The 16310-nt window shown below is 35.5% G+C and overlaps 1 protein-coding gene across 1 annotated transcript in view; it reads right to left on the bottom strand.

The window, feature by feature from the left end:
• KLHL4 (kelch like family member 4) overlaps positions 1–16310 on the bottom strand; it is a 114935-nt gene that overhangs the window by 11243 nt on the left and 87382 nt on the right. Inside the window, exons 5-9 of the mRNA XM_074323668.2 lie at positions 16001–16213; positions 13167–13353; positions 4194–4418; positions 2478–2640; positions 486–698 (exon numbers count right to left, since the gene is read on the bottom strand). Of these exons, the coding sequence (XP_074179769.1) occupies positions 486–698; positions 2478–2640; positions 4194–4418; positions 13167–13353; positions 16001–16213 (1001 nt within the window). The remainder of the gene's footprint in view (positions 1–485; positions 699–2477; positions 2641–4193; positions 4419–13166; positions 13354–16000; positions 16214–16310) is intronic.

Raw genomic sequence — 16310 nt, 5'->3', positions numbered from 1 at the left:
TACCTTTAGTAAATTAAATGCTTAATGCAATAAAGTCATCATTCAGAACATTATTAACACATCTCTTAGGAAATTCTTTCTGTATATTTTGTGGTGGTAATTCTTCATCCTTTGAGGACTGATTTTATTTTTGAAACAGTAAATTTAATTTGATTTGAGCTGATGAATAGGTGGAGTGATAGCTTGGCATAAAATTTCTTTATTATTAGATCCCTTTTGTCTCATTATTTTATGGGTGACTATCAAATAATAAAACAGCATATTATTTTTATATATTTCTTTAGATGGATCTGAAATGCATGAGGAGGAGAATTTCTTCAAAATATTTTGAGTCTAAAAGTAAGTGTGCAATTTTACAAAGAACTAATGCTCTAAAAGGATTAACTCTTATTTAGAAGCCTAGTTTCTGGCAGCCTAAAAATCGTTCTCATTTCTGAAAAAAATAACCAAATAAACACATATATAAATAAATCGAAACATTTTACCTTTCCACACAGTCAGAAAGCCTGGAGCAATGGTTAGAAGCAGGGGCATCATGACCCCCCACAACATATAAGAATCCGTTGTATGTTGCAACTCCCACACCTCCACGTCTCTTGGACATTGGAGCACACAGACTCCACTTGTTAGTGTGTGGGTCAAAGTATTCCATTGATTTCAGGCAGGAACTTCCATCACGTCCACCAATAGCATACAGCCTAGAAAAAAAGATAGAAGTGTGTGTGTGTGTGTGTGTGTGTGTGTGTGTGTGTGTGTGTGTGCGTATAATTTCCAGATTATGCGTAGAAAGAAAGTTGCACAAAGTATTTTAAATTTCTGACTATATAGTCTATATATTCTACTCCCTTAGTATTTTGTAGCAGGCAGCCTGAGTTTGCGAATGGATAGTTACTTGAAGGCACTTGTGAAGTTCTACCTACCCCAAACCTCCCTGCTTCACCATTTTTGTGAAAGTTACTTTAACATTAATAGATTAAAAGATTCCATAGAAAATTAAGTACACAGAAGTAAGGGAGGTATCAAAAACATTGGCAATGTTTGTCAATTATACCTCAATAAAAGCTGGACATTTGAAAAAAAAGGTAGGATGTTTTTAAAGACCAACTCCAAAAACCTTACAATTTTAGCTAGGTTCAATTTCTTAGCATTAGAATCCCCATTGTTTTTATGAACTACTTTATTTAGTAAAAATAAAATACATTTGTCACTAGGAATACTTTAATTTAATAAATAACTAAGGGAATAGAATAGAACACAGAAACCAGATTTTTTCCTAGGAAGATATATTGGCTATGACATTTCTCCCATAAACTTTAAAATACTAATTCTTTCAATGAGCAATATTTTAATCTAATTTAAATTTCATTCTGCATCAATGAAGATAGACATTTACTAAACCATATGTCTAAAACTGCCATTCATGCTCAGTTTTGAACAATACAAGTCAGCAAAACAAAATTAAAATAGTCGAATTTGATTATTACAAGCTGTTCTGTAATACACAAGAGATTGTTATTGCTTCACCTGATATCATTCAGGTCAGGTCAGAGATAGTCAGATTTAGCAATATTTTAAGCTCTAAGACACTGTAAGCCAGGGTCTCCTCTTAACTATAGACATTTCCTACTTGTTTTCCTTTGCATAAAGTTCTATAACCCATCTGTGTTGAAATTTCTGCTGAGCCCATTTATGTGATGAGGTATCAGCTTGATACATAGTCAGTACATACACACAAAGCTGTCTCCTGCCATATCCTGGTGTCTGAATTTGTCATCATTCAAGTCCCTCCCATATGTTGGTAGGGACTCCGAAGGTCCCTTGTCAGAAAGCATACGATTAACTGGAAGGAATAACAAGTCAAGCTCTTAGCAACCTCTAACATCATTGGATTTTAGTATATTAGCTTGCTCTTACAGGTACGTGATCAGGAAGACGGAAAGATTGAGAAAGACAGGACTACAGGTAATTCTAGAGTTGCGAACACTAAACAGTGTGTGGTAAAGAACAAAAATGATTGTCCTATTACGAAGGTAGGTCAAAGTTTTGATAAGTCAAGAATCACATATAATGCAAAGAGTAGTAGCAGCTTATTACAGGTAAAACTGGAACTTGTTTGTCTAGAAAAGCCCTTCTCAAATTTAATGTGCGCACAAGTCATTTTATTAAAATGCTTATCCTGATTCAGGAGGTCTAGGGTGGGGCTAGGATTCAGCATTTCTAAATAAATCTCAGGTAATGCTGATGCTCCTGGTCCCAGGACTACACTTGAATAGCAAGAGACTATAGAATATTTAATTAAAGATTCATTTTAGACAAGTATTTCCATCATAATGAAGGGGAGGTTCCAAACAAAGTCCTTTTATTACTGATAACTAGGATGTCCTGATTGTTGGGAATATTGATTGATTGATGGATCACATCACCAGCTGTAACACATGGCCTAGGAACAAAGACCATGCATCTTTGGGTTTACTCACTTGTTGTTTAATGCAACAACACCAACTGTGCTTCTAGGAGTTGACATACTGGCCACGTAATTCCACTGACGTCCCTCAGGGTCCCATCTTTCTACAGTATTTAGATAACTCCATCCATCATGACCACCAACAGCATACATTGGTCCTTCAAGGGTGGCTACACCTAAAGGATAAATATCACATGAGGGCTCATGTAGGTATAACGTATATAATGGCTACTGTTTAATTTTGTGAGCAATTAACTGCTTAAAAATTTGGTTTTGTTTCTTAAATGATTTTGTGTGCACATACATAACTTACTGATCTAAATATAAAACTAAATGAAGTCTTTTAACCATAGGAAATTTTCAGGCATAGTTAATTTATCATGGAAGGGTATCATTGTTGTAATACTGAAGTCAAAGGAGGTAGTGGAACACAACATTTCTAGGGATATGGTAGAAAAGAGAGGCTGACTCTTTTTCTGGCATAATCTCAATGCCATTTTTTGAATGTAACAGGTAAATGAGCTATGACACTGAATCTTAGATAAATCTTAGAATTGTAGGCCAACTGTGGTAGTTCTTTTTAATCCCTGCTCTTTATTATAAGGATTTAAAAAAGGTTCCCATCAGATAATTACATAGACAGGGTTTTTTGAGGTTTAATTAGAAATTTGTTCTATTAGATACTATAAATATCTTCTTTCTAACTGCTTCTTATCTGCTCTGGGAATACACATAATTGGCTATCCCCTCCTCACCTTTTTTGCCATCTCAATGGGCCTCTATACCCTCATCACCTCTACCTCATCAGTAAATTTAAAAACTTGCTCTGACTTCTTTGTAAGGTATGTTTTCTAAGCTGTGTCTTGGAACCACAGTGGTGCAGTTGAGCTGAATATAATTACATAGTCTACAATTTGACATAGAGAATTTATCAGATAATCTGGGGCAAACAATACCAGACTTGGATCTACCACATTTTAGATGTGTAAAAGTCAATTCTTAAAAAAACAAAACAAAACAAAATAAAGAAAATAAAAAAGACAATTATTCTGTGTTTTGTTGAACAAACTCAAAACTATGCATTGAGTCTAGCATGAATAAATATGGACTCTGACAAATATCTGGGAGAATTAAAGTTCCCCAATGTTCCAGAAATCTCCACTCCATCTTTCTTAAACTTCTTTGGAACCTCTGGCTTCCATATAACTTAGAGCTGCTCTCAACCAAAGTGTTTTTTTCTTCTTCTTTTTTTCTCCTAAATACCCTTGCCTTGGACCTGCATAATAAGACTTTTGCTGAAATACAGATTTGCCTCTTCTAGGAAAGTACATAATTCATCTAACTAGAAACACAATGTCTCTCAATCATCAAGTGCTCTTTCCTGTAAATTGAACTTAGAAGAAAACTCTCTGTTGTTCTTTTATGTTCCTCAGTAGTGTATTCCTTCTAAAAGTTTTCATCCTTCCTAACATGGTACTTGTTTTAGCTACCAGTGGAAGAGAGGCAGGTTTAACAAGTATGGCATCTGAAACAAGAAAACAGTTTCAAAGGTGTTTACCATTTGCTTCAGGATTTTGGAGACATTCTGACTAATCTAACTAATTAGTTAGATTAGACATTCTGACTAATTTAGCTTTGGCTAAATCCCAATAATATGCAGTGAATTTCATTTATAAATAGCTCTACTAACTATATATTCTTTAGAAACTATGTAACATTAAGCTCTTACCTAAGCCGTGCCTATGCGTTGACATGGGAGGCATCACAGTCCACATTTTGCCAACTGGATTAAAACATTCTACAGTATTCAAAGTTTTTAAACCATCTCTTCCTCCCACGACATAGAGCTTATTATCAATAACTGCAACTCCAAACTGAAGCCTACGGCCACTCATGGTGCCAATATGTAGCCAGCTGTTGGTCCTGAGGTCATATTTTTCGATTGTAGTGGTACCTGTTGAAGGAGTATTGAACAGTAGTAAAAGCCACTTGTATGAAAATTTTAATTGGCATCACTCACATTATATTTATGTACCTATGATTTATAGAATAGAATCAGTGCTTGCAACTCAAATTATAGTAAATAGTACAGATGACTCTCCAACCTGGCAGACAAGTGCGAGTAATATTTTACCACTCCTGGATCCAAATGGAAGAATTGGAATAAAATAGTTTATTTAATGTGTATGGCTTATACACTCATAATGGATACTTTGGCTATACTATGCTACTGGTAGTACTAACGAGTATCGAACACCATATTTTATGACAAAAACTTATTTTGGATTCTATTACTGCCTGTCTACACATCCATTGGGGCTTTAATGACCTATGACTATTCAGTATATTATTAATAATTTATGTCCCTTTATTTTATTCAGTTTGGTGTGGGTATCTGCGTATGTTGATTTAAAACACAAATGATGAGGGGGACGTCATAGGAATGGTGGCAGCGAGGCAGATTTCCTGAATTCTCATTTGGAGATTACAACAAACAGAACACCTATAACCCATCAAAGGACTCTCTGCTCATCACACAGAACAGCTAAGAGACTCCTAGGAGGATTACTTGACGGTGGGCAAATTGGGCGAGCAGGGGAAGAGGGAAGGAAGCGGAGTGGAGACGTGGCCCACATCTGCAACTGAGGAGATGCAGCGGGTCCCAGGACAGAACAGAGACCACAAAAACCAGGAGGTGGGCTCTTTCCCTGCGTCCCACAGCTGATCTCTCCTGCCGAGAGAGCAGCACCTCCAGCATTTGAGGCAGTAACCTCAGCTGAGACCTCTAGCGGGGCCGTAGGTTGGACAAAGGATGTAAACTCCATACTTGGGCCCCTCCCCCCACTCTCCCAATCCTACCCCTGCCCTTCAAGAGACTCAGGCTGGCCCATGAACTGAGGAGTAGTGTCAGATTACAGAGAAGGCTTAGTGCACAGGCTCTGGGAAGACCCAGCTTGCAGCTGTGACCCAGGGAAAAGGCTGGGAAGAGTGTGACACTGCTGGTCTGGGAGCGAGAAGACCCCTCCATCGAGAACCCCCACCCTTTCTGGCCTGCTTAGGGCAGGGCAATTACAACTGTGGAGACACTCCCAGGGATCAGCAGTAGGTGGCAGATGCAGCTCTGGGCTTTCAGCAGCTCAGAAGTCTCCCACCCACCACACACACACACACACACACACACACACACACACACACACACGGTACAAGTGTCCTAAGACTCAGGAGAACTGGGCACAGGGCTGGTGGTGCTACTCTCAGTGCGCATATGTGCAGGCAAGAGCAGAAACTGCACTGACTTTGTAGAAACTACCATCCAGACCCCTTAGCCCCACTCATCTAAATCTGCAGTCCCAAGGTCACTCTGGGCACCAGGTGACCGACTCTGCCTGCACAATACACAGAGGACTCTTTGGTACAGAAGAGGACAGCCTGAAGATTACTTGGTGGGCTTAAGCCAAGACAGGCACTGTTTTTTTGTTTTTATATCTTTGATATTTTTGCCTCTGTTGAGATATTTTCAGAGCATTTCACCACAAAGCTGCAGAATACACATTCTTCTCAAGCACGCATGGAACATTTTCCAAGCTAGACCATATGTTACGCCACAAAACAAGTCTTGATAAATTTAAGAAAATTGAAATCATACCAATTGTCTTCTCTGACTACAGTGCTATGAAATTAGAAATCAACTACAAGAAAAAAACTGGAAGACACACCAATTCATGGAGGCTGAATAACATTTTACTAAATAATGAATGGGTAAACCATGAGATCAAGGAAGGAATCAAAAGATATCTAGAAACAAACAAAATGAGAACACAACGACCCAAAATCTATGGGATGCCGCGAAAGCAGTCCTAAGAGGGAAACTCATAGCACTGCAGGCCTACCTAAAGAAATAAGAAAAATCGCTAATCAACAGTTTATCTTCACATTTAAGGGAACTGGATAAAGAAGAGCAAAATAAGCCCAAAGAGAGTACAAGGAAGGAGATAATAAAGATCAGAATGGAAATAAATGAAATAGAAACCAGAAAAACAATATAAAAGATCAATGAATCCAAGAGTTGGTTTTTAGAGAAGATAAACAAAATTGATAAAACTTTAGCCATACTCATCAGAGAGAGAGAGAGAGAGAGAGAGAGAGAGAGAGAGAGAGCACCCAACTTAATAAAATCAGAAATGAAAGAGGAGAAGTGATAACAGACACCACAGAAATACAAAAAAATTTAAGAAATTACTATGAGCAACTATATGCCAACAAATTTGACAATCTGGAAGAAATGGGTAATTTTCTAGAATCAACTTTCCAAGGCTAACTCAAGAAGAAACAAAAAACCTGAATAGACTGATTACCACCAGGGAAATTGAATCAGTAATCAACAATCTTCCAACAAACAAAAGCCGTGGACCAGATGGCTTTACGGTGAATTTTACAAAACGTTTAAAAAACAATTATCACCTATTCTCCTCAAGCTCTTCTCAAAAATCCAGAAGGAGGGAAGGCTCCCAAACACTTTTTACGGGGCCACTATCACCCTGACCCCAAAATCAGACAAAGACACTACAAAAAAAGAAAACTACAGGCCGATATCTCTAATGAACATAGATGCAAAAATCCTCAACAAAATATTAGCGAACAAAATTCAGCAATACAATAAAAAGATCCTACACCATGATCAAGTGGTATTCATCTATGGTATGCAAGGGTGGTTCAACATCCACAAATCAATTAATGTGATACACCACATTAACAAAACGAAAAATAAAAATCATATGATCATATCAATAGACGCAGAAAAAGCATTTGACAAAATCCAGCAGCCATTTATAATAAAAACCCTTAAGAAGTGAATAGAGGGATCATATATCCACATAATAAAGGCCATATATGATAAACCCACAGCTAACATCATACTCAATGGAGAAAAGCTAAAACCATTCCCCTTAAGATCAGGAACAAGACAAGGTTGCCCACTTTCTCCACTTCTATTCAACATAGTGCTGGAAGTTCTAGCCACAGCAATCAGATAAGAAAAAGAAATGAAAGGCATCCAAATTGGTAAGCAGGAAGTAAAATTGTCATTATATGCAGATGATATGATACTATATATAGAGAACCCTAAAGAGTCCACCAAGAAACTATTAGAGCTGATAGATGAAAGTAGCAGGATACAAAATTAATATTCAGAAATCAGTTGCATTTGTATATATCAATAATAAAACATCAGAAGGAGAAATTAAAAAAAAACAATCCCATTATAATTGCTTCAACGACTATAAAATAGATGGGAATGAATTTCACCAAAGAATTAAAAGATCTGTTCTCAGAAAATTATAAGACACTGAATGAAGAAAGATATTAAAGAAGATACAAATAGATGAAAACACGTACCATGTTCCTGGATAGGAAGAATTAATATAGTTAAAATGTCCATAGTGCCTAAGGCAATATACATATTCAATGCAATTCCTATCAAACTACCAATGATGTTTTTTTCACAGAAATAGAACATATAAGCCTAAAATTTATATGGGACCATAAAAGACCCCAGATAGCCTCAGCAATCTTGATAAATAAGAACAAAGTGGGAGGTATAACGATACCTGACATCAAATTATACTACAAGGCTACAGTAATCAAAACAGCATGATAGTGGCATAAAAACAGACACATAGATCAATACAACAGAATAGAGAGTCCAGAAATAAGTCCATGCCTATATGTCCATTTAATCTATGACAATGGAAGCAAGAATTTATGGTGGGGTAAAGACAGTCTATTCAATAAATGGTGCTGGGAAACCTCGACAGACACATGCAAAAAAATAAAGCTGGATTATCTCCTTACACCATATACAAAAATAAATTCAAAATGGCTTAAAGACTTAAATGTAAGGTCTGAAACCATAAAACTCCTAGAAGAAAATATAGGAAGACACTTTACAGACATTCCCGGAGTAAGATTTTTACTGATATATCCCCTCAGGCAAGGGAAATAAGAGGAAAAATAAACATGTGGGATTACATCAAACTAAAAAGTTTTTTCACAGCAAAGGAGACCATCAATAAAACAAAAAGGGATCCTACTGAATGGAAAAAGATATTTGCCAGTGATAAATGATATATCCGATAAAGGGTTAATATCCCAAATTTATAAAAATAAGTCACTGAATTCAACTCCAAAAAAACAAACAACCCAATTAAAAAATGGGCAGAGGACATGAAGCGACATTTTTCTAAAAAGAACATACAGATGGCAAACGGACATATGAAAAAATCCTCAATCTGACTAACCATCAGAGAAATGCAAATAAAAACCACAATGGGATACCACCTCTCCCCTGTCAAAATGGCTATCATCAATAAATCAACAAAAAACAAGTGCTGGTGAGGATGTGGAGAAAAGGGAACCCGTGTGCACTGCTGGTGGGATTGCAGATTGGTGCAGCCACTATGGAAAACAGTATGGAGGTATCTCAAAAATCTGAAAATGGAGCTACCTTATGATCCAGCAATTCCACTCCTAGGTATCTATCCAGAGAAATCCAAAACTCTAATTAAAAAAAATGTATGCACCCCTATGTTTATTGCAGCACTATACACAATAGCCAAGACATGGAAACAGCCGAAATGCCCATCGGTAGACGACTGGATTAAGAAGCTGTGGTACATGTATAGAATGGAGTATTACACAGCCATAAAGAAGAAAGAAATCTTACCATTTGCAACAGCATGGATGGACCTAGAGAACATTATGTTAAGTGAAATTATTCAGACAGAGAAAGACAAATACCATATGATCTCACTGATATGTAGAATTTAAAGAAAAGAATAAATGAATGAACTAATCAGATACAGTTTCAGAGACATAGAGGAAAAACTGAGGTTTGCTAGATGAGAGGGCGGGTGGGGACAAGGGGGAAGGTGAGGGGATTAGAAAGCACAGTCGGTAACCACAAGATTGCCACGGGGTTACGACAGTTAATTTGGGGAATGTAATCAATAATGTTGTAAAGATTTTGTAGGGTATCTGATAGACACTTGTCTCATTAGGGAGATCACCTCAGGGATGATGTAGATGCCGGATCACTGCACTGTACACCTGAAGCTGAAGCTGAACAATAATGAATGTCAACCACAAGTTTACATGTGTATGTATATTGTATATATATATTATGCATGTGTGTTTGTGTGAGTGTGTGTGTGTGTGTGTGTGTGTGTGTGTGTGTGTGTATGTTATGCATATAGTTTTAAGAAGCGGAGTACAGCATTAGGAATAGAGACAGTGGAAATATAATGGCTGTGTGTGATGTCAGAGGGATAGTGGATGGGTGAAGTGGGGTTGACACAGTGTGATGGATATAAATGATAAATGTCTAACTATTACATTGTTTTGTGCACCTGAAACTAAAAAAAAAAAGCCAAAACAAATAAATAAATAAAACAAAAACAAAATAAAATACAAATGACTCAAGGAACAGGAATATAAATTCCTTTTAAATGGGCCTTTGTTGTACAACTTTCATGATGGTAACACAAAGGATTATAATTAAGAATACAATTATTGCTTATTAGAATTAAAAATGTAATTCTGAGGTATTGTCTCCTTTATGTGTCAATAAAAGTTCATTTTCTACTTAATTATTGAAATATCGAGTTTACTACTGTAGTGTACTGTCAGCATAGCGTAGTAAATTATCACTTCTGTAGGCGATGCTTTTTACCAGTCATTCATCATAGCTGCTATCATATAGTAGAATTTAATTTTGCACAATAGGGAAGTTTCTGATTAAAAACCAAGATAGGAAATGAAAGAATTATTTCACACTAAGACAGCTAATAACATATTTAGGAAATTTCATCCCAATTTTACAAAGTCAACCATAAGAATAAAAAAAAAACAGTTTTCAGTTTTGCTCTTCTACTGGAAGTTTTGTGGAGAAAATATAATCCATTAGTTACAGTGAAAATATAGTTAACATCTGGCATATCCACTGGCCAATTATAAATCTGTGGTGTGGGGTAATATCAAGTCCAAATTTAAGCAGAGTATATATACTATCTATGGCTGCTTCTGAAAATTTTTCTGTGTATATTGAATTAGTGGAAACAGTGTTTCTTTCTTTTCTCTAATTTTAAATATTTTCCAGTGAATAGTACACTATAAGTATTTCTGTCTCAAGAGTTTGAATTTTCATAATAAAAGCTTGTGAATACACAGGTACTGATTTACTCTACCTCTTTAATCCCTGCATCTTTTACTGATAATGTGGATTTCACTAAATTATGATTTACAGATCAGCAATTGCTCTTTTAACTAATAGCTTGATGAGAGGTCAAATGACACCACCTAGCAGAGTATCTTTTCTACACGAAATATCTCTGGATGATACTGTTAAAAGTGCAATATATACAAAAAAAGTCACAGCTATTTTCACTCTGTCAACCAGCCAATTTTCTCTGAATGTTTTTGTATCTTTCCACTCCCTCATTCCAATTTTCCAAAATCTGTCTTTCTATCCTCTCCTTCCTGTTTTAACTTTTTATTTCAAATTCTTCATTAGTGGAATTTACCAAAGAGCTGATTTAAACTAGGAAATGAAGGCTATGCTGAACTAATTATTAAGATTATGAAAATGATATTAATAGTGAAGTAATTAGTCAGAAAATCTTACAAAGCTACATGTCAGCTGTAGGCCAGGGCAATTTTTCTTCTGGGCATTAGATTAAATATAGTAGATATATTTACTCCATATCTCTTATTTGCACCTATGAACATATATGACTAGTAGTTCTGTATGTTGAATTCTGAAGCTATCTTCAGCCCACTTGCCCACCTTCACTATTGCTCCAACTAATCAAAATGGAAATCCTCTAGCTAAGTTACTATGACAACTCTATATTTGATGGGAACACAGACTTTTTAAAACTTATCTCTCCTTAGGTCCCGCTTTGTAATTTTTCTGTTTAAATTCACCTTCTTCCCTGAAACATTGAAAATATTGTTTCTCAATTCATTTCTAAGCTCCTATTCATACCTCATTTATGATTTATTTTAGGAGGGAACACAACCAACCAAACTCTGTAGTATTGTTAGGAACACGATAGTTCCTGTAGTTTGAATATATCTGATTTAGTCATTTCCTCTATTTTTAAAATAATCTAAAACTGACTACATTAGCCTTAATTTGTCCCTTGTTATACTGTTTCTCAGAATTCTTCATGTTTAATAAATGGAAAGTTACTGAATACCTTGTATGTACAAAAGCCCAAAGTTTACCATTTGACAGTTTTTAAACTTTTACTCTGTGCTCACTCAAGCAAATTTCTGATGATTCTTTTGATATGCATGGTAGGATTTAGAGGTAACCCAAGCCACCTGTGTGATATCTATATTTAGCAACTAATTCCAAGTCAATTGTATGAGTCAGAGAGGAAATTAAAGACTGAGGAAGTACTGTATTTCCTAGACATCAAAAGGTGAATGTTCAAACTGTATTTTTAAAAATGTTAAGTGAAACAACAGACTGTAAGAAAAGGCGTATAATATAGAAATTATTTTTTATAGTTTTGTGAGATTTGAACTGGTACATTTTTAAAATGTAATACTAATTTATATAGATAAATGTTACCCCCTTAATGTTTTTGCTATACTTAGTTTTATTTTCTGTATTTTTTTATTCATTTTTTTAAAATTATTATGTTTATTGGGATGGCATTGGTTAGTAAAATTATATAGGTTTCAAGTGTACAATTCTAAAATAATCATCTATATATTGCATTGTGTGTTATTTTCTGAAGAACACTAGTTTTGTGAAGTTACTTGACTACTTTGGAAATAATTGCATTTGCAAGCTGTTGTTTTATAGTTTTATGATTAATTGGCATATCTCCTATATTGTCTTCCAATTTCCAATTGTACATAAAAATATAAAAAATGAATCCATTTTAGTAGCACAAAACTTTTGACTTTTGTATCATTTTCTACAGATGTCAAATGACATTTACACGCGAGATCTGACAAATTTAAAGTGGGTCGGTTTTATTTCCTACACAGCCAACTCTAAATTACAAAATCTTTGCCTCATTGTTTTGGCCTCATGAGTCTACAGACAGAAATTAAGTGTAGAAAGGTAGCACTATAGAAGAATAGGTTATAAGAAGGGTTCTGGGTAAAGATGATGGCTTCAGAAACTGTTCCTTATTCTATTTGATAAAATTCTTATGTAAAATCATTACTTTATCCCGGGTTTGAATTGCTGATGTTGTTATCAACATGTCAAGATTCTTTTTAACTGGCCTTTGAGCATCTAACAAGAAATTGACAGCAAGGAGTTAGAGGCCACTCTTCTATTTCTGTCAAAATCATATTTGGAGGACCTCATCCCTTCCATTTATGATAAACTTTAAATAAGGTTTCCCTGAAAATATCTTATATTGCAAAGTAAATACTCAAATTTAAAAATTTCTGTCACAATAGTACCTATTAAGAGTTTAGCCAATACTAATTAAAGGGTTATACCCGATAAGGTATGAAAAAAGGTTACAAATTTACATAAAGTACCCTGTTTATGAAAGTTAGTTTTAGATGCACACATTTAAATATGGCTTTAATACCACCCTCATCATTTGGAGGGTGTTGAGAATATATCTTCTTTTTTGAATGATACTTTCTAAATTAATTAATTTGTTTCTGTTACCTTTCAGAGCATCCATGCCTCCCACAGCATAAAGCGCCCCCACAGTTGATTTTCTAGGCTTTGTGCGAGGGCTTTGCATCATGGGTCTTCTTTCAGGTAAGAGATGATACTTCATAGCTTCTATCAGGAGTTTCTGACACTCAAGATCACCAGTAAACATGGAGCTATTTTCAAGATCTGCCAGTAACTGAAAAGTAATGATGCACAGTATATGAAGTGGAGTCCACTGTTACAAAGAACGTATTTTTTGTTTATATCACTTTGGAGAAAACTCAAGCTACTTCAGATGTAGAACTGTTATTATTTAATATCTTAACTTATTTAGCAACATCTTTTTATGTTCACTTATGATTTAAAATGATTAAAAGCCTCGTGGTATTAGCTAATGACCTATGCAGATTTATTTGACATATTCATCTTTTGAATATATACACATATAATCTCAACGAGTGAAAGTGAAAGCACTCATAAAAATGTGTTACTGAAAGCAGTCAAAGACAATGACTTTGTATGCTAAAAACAAGCATCTCCCAGTCTATGACATGTAGCTAGAGAAGCAGCTACGTTTTGGTGTTTTCAGGGGAGGTGGTAAAAACATGCCCAGTTAAAATCACCAATAGGGTGCTGAATCTTTATAATCACATCACTTCTGTAAAGTATTCTGAAAGTAGGTCATTTTTTATCTGTACATGTATATGTGTACATGAACAAAGTACATGTGTTAGTAACTAGCCAATCCATCAGCAATAGTAGATGATCAATCCTTTCTAACCATCACTGCTTGGCAGACAATAAGACACTAATTGAATGGGGTAAGAGCTAGGTATTTTTCCTGAGATTACTTGAGAAGAGTTTGTTTCAGAATTTTGTCACGGGTCATTTAGATTAATTCTTTTGAGTTTTGGGTCCACAGTATTATAGGGAGGAATAGCAAGCAGGTGTTGGAGTAGGGGTGCTAATCTCACTCCATAAAACTTCACTGAAGTTTCCTGTTCTGCACTGGTTAACACCAGCTCTGTTCTCACCCCACCTGTTATCTTTGATGGATTACTGTTTTGACTTGGCTGCTGAGACCCCTGGCATTTCCTTAATGCATACACTGCTGAAAGCAGGTTTGAAAACTGGGCTATGTAATTGTTTTATCTTTCAAAAATATTCTTCAGAGATTTATCACCATTCTTTTCATATTGTTTAAGGTCACTTTTAAAATTGCTTTGGAAAGTGTACATTTTGTATGCCATTATCCACCACTACCATCATTAGGAAATGTTCACACAGTCTGCATTGGAGACATAAGGTACTCTCAGGGGTAGGAGGCCAATGCACTACTGGTTGTGTGTTTTGGCTGGAAATTTCCCTTCATTCCAATAAAGTAAGAGCAATCCAAACTAAACATTTTGCTGAAAGAATGTCATATAGAATTAAAGCAGTGTAAAGTTAATGGTCACTGATCTTTTATACCAGTGCTTCTTAAATTTCTGCGTATCTAAAAATCATATGGAGAACTTGTTAGAAAACAGTTTCCTTGGGCCTCACCCCTAGACATTTTTTCAGTAGGTCTGTGATAGGGGCCTGAGAAATTGTGTTTCCAACAAGCTCCCAAGCAATTCTGTGTTGCCGGTCCAGGGACATTTTGAGCAACACTGCCTTAGAGAATATGATAAATCATATAAACCATCTCATGAGAACAACACACACAAGAATATACAAATTCACAGAAACATGAAATTTCTATAGATGCTGAAATTTGGGTTGGAAATTACATACATATTTTAATGTTTCTCTTTTTGATGTTACTATTGCCTTGCCCTTTAGATAAATTTTCTACATGAGGGCTGTCAATATTCTTTGATTGCATATGGACAGATTTGTAAGAGTAAATATATAACTCTATTGGATTTAATTAATGATTAAAGGTGGTAAAAGTAGAGAAACCATCAGCAAATTAACATTCTATTTTTCAATATTAACATTAAATTAGTAATTGTGTTGAAAATCAATGAATTTTAATGTTTATGAAACTGATCCACTAAGTGCAGATAACGTTCCCTCCTTCCAAAGTGGATGATGATTGAGGACTTCAGCCATAGGGTATATGGTATATGAAGTATGCATATGTGCAATATATTCATGTATATATAAAATACAAATTATACCTACTATTGGTAAATTTTCTCCAGAGAAATAATTCTTGTTATTTCCAATTTTAGAATTATGTAGAGAGACTGCACTCCAACCTCACTAAACTTCACATACTAAAATTCAGTATGAGGTGGGTCCATCCTGAATCTTATCCAAGGGTGTCTGTTTTTAGAATCATTTTTACTATAATACCTTAGCATGCATGATGGAGGTGCCATTATAATGATGCTTTCGTGCATCTGAAACTATTCTAATATGCTTTCAATCATAGTAGCTGATTACCCATGGTTAGTAGGTATTATCCAGAATCTAACTCCTTTCTAGAATCTCCTCTGGGATGCTCTTGTACTGATTATTATCACCTTGCCTAGAAGGTGGGCAGGGAAAGAAAAGGAGTTAACCTAGTCATTTTCCTGCTTGTTGCAAGTGCTGTTTGAGGAGAGGAAACTGAAACTAATGAGCATGCTAAAGTTTAGGGATTATCTGTGGATTTTTTTTTAATCCTTGTTTCCTCTCACTTCGTCATTAATACTACTAATTGAAGGCTGGACATGGCCTTCTGCAAAACAAATCCTGTACACTTCAATTACTGGAAATCCTCTGAATAAAATAAAATGTGACAAATAAAGAATGGATTAATGCCTGGTGGTAGCTCGAACTGTACTTTACATGACATGGGTAAATTTCCATACCTGTGGTGGAAGTAATGGCAACCTGATGTAAGAAAGCAGCATCGCTAGGTCTTGTTGCCTGGCCTGCACATCATGCCCCACCCACTGCATTAGAGCATGGAAAATGGTTTCTTCATCAGGCACATTAATGTCATCACTGCACAGAAGTTCTGAAATTTCATTAGCTGGAAGCATGAGGAATTCTTGGTTCTTTATTACCTCGATGAAGTGTTCCTAGAAAAGAAAGGTTTTCTACTGAAACTTTGTACTTTAAAAACTTCTTAACAAAATAAGTGTATCAACTCATTTCACTGTCAAACTTCAGAAAATG

This window comes from Rhinolophus sinicus, chromosome 18 (genome assembly GCF_057876585.1).
Source record: "Rhinolophus sinicus isolate RSI-liver-muscle chromosome 18, RSI-T2T, whole genome shotgun sequence".
In the NCBI taxonomy this organism is placed as follows: domain Eukaryota; kingdom Metazoa; phylum Chordata; class Mammalia; order Chiroptera; family Rhinolophidae; genus Rhinolophus; species Rhinolophus sinicus.
Note: the sequence above shows the minus strand (reverse complement) of the source record. Positions and strands in the feature narration are given on the sequence as shown.